This window comes from Geospiza fortis, unplaced genomic scaffold (assembly GCF_000277835.1).
Source record: "Geospiza fortis unplaced genomic scaffold, GeoFor_1.0 scaffold381, whole genome shotgun sequence".
In the NCBI taxonomy this organism is placed as follows: Eukaryota; Metazoa; Chordata; class Aves; order Passeriformes; family Thraupidae; genus Geospiza; species Geospiza fortis.
The window spans coordinates 1,849,943-1,857,021 of NW_005054348.1; the positions used below are offsets into that span (position 1 = coordinate 1,849,943).

Sequence of the window (7,079 nt, forward strand, 5' to 3'; positions counted from 1 at the left end):
TGTGAGACAATACAGGTCTTATAATCCAGTTGTATAAATGTGTAAGTGCAGCAGAATTAACAGGTACATGTCAAGAGAACCTATAGGACCCGAAATCCCATTAATGTGAGATTTCATTCTTGTATTTTTTTGGTAAAAATACTAGTTGCTCTTGGACTTCAAGAATTGTAGAAAGCAAAGAGGGGGAAAAAATTCATGGTCTTCATCTATAAATTTGCTGGTCTCTTTATGGATAAAATAAAACTTCAGTGTTAGACATTTACAGCTAGACTTAGTCCAGAACTTCAGGAACCTTTTTTCATAGCTTAAACACTTAAAAAAAAAACTTTTTTCAGGGCACACAGTTGATTCTTATTAGCAGCTCATGTATTTCATAACCTTGTGACTTTGTAGTGTGGCAAGTACCTTCTACTTAAAATTTATTTAGAACAGATTTTTTTCTTTGAAAGGGATTCTTGTAATGGGACTTGTATCTCCTTAGCAGATCATTATTCAGCACAGTAGAAATTATCACTTCAAGTATAATATCGGAATGTGAACACAGACAAAATGAAGGTTATGTACATAATCTCAAATGCTTTAGAAGAGATAAGTAGTTACTTATGGATTAAGTAGTAGGAGTGCAACAAAGCTTTTTTCTAGATGTTTCCCACTTAAACTGTCTTATTAAATTTGCCTTTTCCTCAGGTAGTAGAGATTAGCAGCTGTGAAGACACTCAAGCTTTAGCACTACAACTTATACTATCTTTAACAAAATACAATCAACAGAGAATACAGGAGATGGAGAACTGTAATGGTTATTCTATGATTCGTCGGGTGTTGATCAAACCAAAATGCATTGTTGGATTTTGCATGCTGAAGGTAAAGTCTTCTTCTAAACCTGATATTTTGTTCAATATTAGGACAAATCTAGAAACTTCTGAGATTTTAATTATACATTTGACGCTGCTTTTACAGAGGCGGAGCAGTGATTTCAAGCAAAATTAGTGTTGACCTGGTAGATATGTCTTCCCTATCAAGTGTATGCTGTCTCTTTAAATATTTTAATTTTTATAAATGGGATAGAACAATTGTACTGCTTTGTTTTGATACTCAAAAAAAAATCCCCCCTCTTTAAGACTCTCCTTGAAGGATGCTGCAGTGATGAGATTCTCTATATAAATGAAAATGGGCAATTCCAGCTTGACCCAGATTCCACTGCAGTTATTCAAGATGTCCAGTTGCTAGAAAAGCTGCTGCTTGACTGGAAGATATGGTCTAAAGCAAAGGTAAATACTTTAATTTTGGAAATACTTCAGATTTAAAAGTCAGTATTTAAAAAAAAAAATAAAGTATTGTCATGCCTGAAATTAATCTCTCCAGTTACATGATAGTAACTGAAGAGTAGTTGTAGTTAGTTAATTAGTATGATTTTCTAAAATTAATGTTCCTTGTTTTTCTTTGAATAGCTGTTTGTAATATCAGTCTCCTATGATTAATGATGGAGGTAGCCTTAGTTCTGTGAATGTGCTGTATGCATGTTATTTGAATTGATAATTTTTTTGTGGAAAAACTAAGGAGGACCTGTTTTCTCTTGGAGTTAAACTGTTGAGAATAACTGTTTAGGGTTAATATAGCTAAGAAAGTACAAAACTAATTTTTGGCAAGTAATTTTTCTTTTGTAGCTTAATCATTTAAAGCATGCTTAATTTTGTACAAGCGTGACTTTACTGATTAGTTTCTAACCTGTTCTGACCTGGCCACTTGTACTCATTTAGTCATCATCTTAGGTGTAAGACTAACTTGACTTTGTGTTTGTTTTTGTTTTTTTGTTTTCTCCCTCAGTATGTAGACTCAGAAAAATATTTTTGAAGCTACATTCCTGTTTTTTGTTTTTCAGCAAGGTGTTTGGGAAACCCTGTTAGCAGCTCTAGAAATCCTTATCAGAGCTAACCATCACCAACAGATGTTTAACATTAAGCAGCTATTGAAAGCTCAAGTGGTCCATCACTTCCTGTTAACTTGTCAGGTTCTGCAGGTACTTCCACTCTGAAATCCTACTTTGTGCTTGGCAAATACTCGTTTTTATCTGGGGAGGGTGGTGTAGAAGGGACTAAATTCTGTAGCAAAAGTTGAGTAGACTGTCCTCTGTGTTTCCAGACTACTTCCATCTTCTACAGGTATTGTTGCTGTAAACTGGTTCAGTTCCCTACTGGGTGCTCCATTTATTGCTGGGCAGGAGGAACAAGAGCTTCAACCATCTGGTGTGATTTGGGTATCTAGACTCTAGGTTGCTTGCACAGCCATACACCAGCAGGAGCTGAAATAAACTGTCCCTTTTCTACAGAAGTACCTGAGATGTCTCTTGCTGATTCTTGTCTTTGTTACTGAAAGCCAGATACTGTGCAGGTAGTGAAGCTGTCTGTGCTGTATCTCATCACACCTAATGGGGCAGCCTGACTGCTGTGCTCAGTCTGAGCACTCATCTCAAAATTTTGGTATAGTAGTAGCTTCCTCCCTGGCATGGAAATAGCTGTGTCAGAAAGGACTTTAGAGAAATGCTTCAGTCCTTGTGATCAACACTTGTTAAGAACATGATTTTGAAATGGTTTCCTGCTTATAGTACATGTATCCATTTGTGAAAATAAGTAGTGTAATCACTTTTCCTGTACTCTTATTTTCTACCTTACATTCTTTTTTACTCTGAGTTTCTCATTTCAGCACATAAAATTTATTTATTGGGTTTTTTCCTCTTTTAATGATTTTTTTACAGAAATATTTTCTTCATTTTAGTATCTGTAAATTTTTAGTTTCTTCATTTTTATGTGGTGTTCCCTACTTTTGAAACTTGTTAGTGATATAGTTAACTTCTCAAATTGTATATTAGTGCAAATGCCTAGATACAGAATGTTTCATAACATTTCTCCTGTCATTTTGCATACTGGGGAAAAAGTTATTTTCTTGATTTAAAAAACACTCACATTGGTCAATGATTTGGCAACTTTGTGGGGACTGATGGAACAAAGGTGAAACTATATAAGCCATTCTCTTTGGAAAAACTTATTTAAATTAACTTCATTTAATCTTTTCTCATAGCAGTCTCAGTTAAGGTGCTTGTGTATCAAAAAAGGAGGTAAATTTAGAGAAGTTGCAAAGAAAGAAGATAATCACCATGCTCACCTTTTGTTTTGGCAGGGTTTCCCACAAGTTTCTTGAAGTTTTGTTCTAAAATCCGTACTCTTTTAATAATTTTTTCCAGGTAGCTGTTAAACTATATAGAATGCTTATTAAGCTGAAATGATAAATATAATAATACATTATTTCAAATGTGTATGTTCATAAAAATGGCTACTGAAGTGGAAATACAGATGACTCAGTGTGGTCCTGCTCAGAAATTTATTAATATATTTGAATAACTGGTATTGGCAACTATTAATTTCTCTGAAAATATGTAATCCAATGACAATGAACTATACTTTCAATGGTGATTCATATTTTTAAGTTCCAGCATTTCATAGCAGGGCAGCATAGCATGCTCATTTTCCTAAAAATCAACCTGCATAACATATGTAATATTTGGTTCATGATGGACTGAGGTAACATGCAGGACATACAGTAGCTTCTCTCATAATTAAAGAATACAGCTTTATTAGCTCTTTATTAGCTGAACTTCTTTTCTTGTCTGTTCTACTACAGCATGACAACTTAAAAAAGACGGTTTGTCAAATTAAAATTGCAAGTAGCTTACAGTTGTACTACTCTTTCTTTCTAGGAGCATAAAGAGGGACACCTTGCATCCCTGCCTCGAGAGGTTTGCAGGTCATTTGTGAAAATAATTGAAGAAGTACTTGGTTCTCCCCCAGACCTGGAATTGCTGACACTGGTCTTCAATTTCCTCTTAGCAGTTCACCCTCCCACTAATACATATGTTTGTCACAACCCTACCAACTTCTACTTTTCCCTGCATATAGGTAAATATGCCACAGTTAGATAAACAGTAAGATAAAAATCTGGGAATAAACGAATATTTTTAAAAAAACTTCCCTGTGTTTTAATGAGTATATATTAAAAATTATTGAACTGTTGGAACTTAATACTGTAAACTACTTTTGCTTTTCTGAAACAGGTTACAGTTAGACTTTTACTTGGAGAGCTTTCTTCTGTGTGCAGCCATAGAAAATTTCTCTGGTGGTTATGCCTTTAACTTTCTTGAAGTTTGATGCTGCTAAATGATATGCTTAAGTTTAGCTGCCTGTGTGGACATTTGTCTATGGGCAAATTTAGAAAAAAACATCGAGCTTACTTGTAAATGGAGCTTCTTCAGATATCTGTATTTGGTCCTTTCTCCACTTCTGCTTTCTTTCTTCCTGTAACTGAATTCTAGGAAAAATAAAGGACCCATGGAGCATTTTTTGCAATTGATGATTTGCACTGCAAGACATCATTGTGAGGCCCCATCAGTTCATTGCAGACAAGCTCCTGGCAGTGCTTGTGGGCTTTGAGGGGTGCAGACCTAGAACAACAGCTGCTTTAATATATCTATGCTGGATGGTCATGTTGGCAAAATGATGGATATGAGCTTTAAAAAATATTTCTGTATCTTCTTAAAAATGTGAAACAATGTATAGTTCGTGCTTTAATATTAGCATTGTACAACCTAAGCTATAACTTAGGTAAACATGGAAAGCATCATCCAAGTTTGAAATATTTTCTCCTTTTGCAAATACCTGTGTACCTCAAGTTTTAGTGATCAGTTTCAAAGGTAGCACAGTTGTGTTTATCTGTATCTGTCCTCTAATACTAACTATTGTAAAATTCTGAGTAAGGGGAGAATGCATGTTTTGATACCTGAAGCCTTTTTAGGCTGTTTGAGAACAGCCACCTGTTTTTGACGTGACAAAAAGTCAGTTGTCACTACTTGTATGACTGCAAGGACTGTCTTTAAATGTAGTTGTTTTAGTATATCATAATATTTTTATTGTTCTAAAGTAAATTTTGAAGTCATACCACTAAACCAAAAAGTGTTTTTTCTCAGTTGTTTGGACTTGAGAACTTCTCCTTAGCCACCAGTGATCAGCTCCAAATGTAACCACCACTCACTACTGTGAGTCCAATTTATCAGCAATGCAAACATTAAAAACTTTTATGTAACTTTTCCCCTTATCTTTTCTTTCTAGATGGCAAAATTTTCCAGGAGAAAGTCGAATCACTTAGGTACCTGAGAAATTCCAGCAGTGGTGGGAAGTCAGTAGACAATTCTGCATTTGTGATTACATCTCCAACTGGATTTACGGCTTTACCACTGGAAGGTAAAACAATACTGGAGAAACAGGGATGTTAAGACACAATTCTTTGGCAAATGACTAGAGTGCACTATAAGTGTTACTTTCCCACAGATATTTCTTACAAAGCTCCCCCTGTCCTTTGGAGCTTGATGCCTGAACAGCAGAGTAAGGATGGAACAGAACATGCTACCTAAATTGCTCTTCATTCTTAAGTTAAAACAAGTTGCCTGGCTGATGGCTCAGGCAGTGAAATGCACCAGATAAGCAGAATCATTTCATTTGTTAAACAGACCTGCTAGAGATGTAAGAGAGTGCCCTGACCAGGCAGCAGCTGAAGTGGTCAGTCATAAGCAGCTATCTTATCTGGGCAGAGAGCGCTAAGCTGATACTTTTCTTTCTTTGTGCATAATCCCTAACGTGCACCCGTATATTTCAGGTCATGTGTGACTGGCTATGTTCTGAGTATCACAATGTAATACCTTTTAGAATTGATATCTTGTCGCTACTTTGTTTAGGAAAAGGAAATTGGGTCTTCAAGCACTACTTCAGTTGAAACAAGTTTATTCAAATTTTTTTGGTTTTTCAGTAAAGAACTAGTATGAAGAACATATTACAGCACTAAACTGTGTATGGAATCAGTCCTTTTCCCCATATGGAAAGCGTATGAAAACTCATTCCTCTAAATAAGTACTTTTAGTACTTTTTTAATGTCAGTATTACCAAATTATTGGTTTTGAACAGAGATTGTTCATGTGAACCAGAGGAATACTCAACATAAATTTTTGTGAAAATGTTTGTGTGATTGTGATTCTTAATTTGAATTTCCAAATTTATATAAATAAATGTATAATTTATATACTCTTACATTTAATCAGGGACTATAATAGTGATAGGACAAGGAGTAATGGATACAAATTAAGAGAGGAAGTTTACGTTAGATAGTAGGAGGAAGTTTTTCACTGTGAGGTGGCAAGACACTGGAGCAAGTTGCCTGGGGGAGCCTGTGGATGCCCCAACCCTGGCAAGTGCTCAAGGCCAGGTTGGATGAAGCTCTGAGCAACCTGGTCTGGTTGCAGGAGGTGCTGGGACTGGAAGATTTTAAAAGTGCATTCCAACACCTTAACACTGTGTGATTCTATAAAATAGCAGAACTTGTATGTGTGTTAGGTAACGGCTACCTGCATGTGGATTTGCAATTTTTTGTTGTACTACCTGCTGATGTGTGTGAAAGCTTGACTAAGATTTCTGCAGCTGTGTAGGTCTCCCTTGTTCTGTGAAGGCCAGCTTGGGTCTGGCTGTGTTGGTACATGTATGTGTGTATGTATATTCATGTATTTCTTTTATGTATTTCATAAATTTCTCATAAAAAATACATTCCTAATGCATTGTCATTGCCTTAGTACTAACTGATGCATAGTTTTCAAAATACTTGTGAATGGAAAAATTCTCCTTTTCCTAGTCTAACAGGTAACTACTTCTACCAGTCTTGTGTACAGACATCTTTCTCTCTCAAAACTATATTTTGTTAAAGACTTGTAATATGCTCTGAAAGTTTGACTATTTTCAGGTCAAAATGTGCAGTTAAAAGCAAGCACTGTTAATTAAAACATTTAGTTATTTGTTCTAAATTTGAAGTATGTGTAAAACCTTGGTGGAGAAGAGTTGCTGAGTAGAAATTTGATGTCCACTGAAACACTGCAGATTGGACCTCTTAATATCTGCTCCAGATAGAACAAGCTGCTTTATTTGACCCTGCTTTGGGCAAGGATTCTGATGTAGATGCCTCCAGATGTGCCCTCCACCCTCTGTGTTTCT

The 7,079-nt window shown here is 35.7% G+C and overlaps 1 protein-coding gene across 1 annotated transcript in view; it reads left to right on the forward strand.

Moving 5' to 3' along the window:
• LYST (lysosomal trafficking regulator) overlaps positions 1–7,079 on the forward strand; it is a 62,666-nt gene that overhangs the window by 25,028 nt on the left and 30,559 nt on the right. Inside the window, exons 18-22 of the mRNA XM_031058776.1 lie at positions 688–861; positions 1,119–1,268; positions 1,880–2,017; positions 3,752–3,950; positions 5,157–5,288. Of these exons, the coding sequence (XP_030914636.1) occupies positions 688–861; positions 1,119–1,268; positions 1,880–2,017; positions 3,752–3,950; positions 5,157–5,288 (793 nt within the window). The remainder of the gene's footprint in view (positions 1–687; positions 862–1,118; positions 1,269–1,879; positions 2,018–3,751; positions 3,951–5,156; positions 5,289–7,079) is intronic.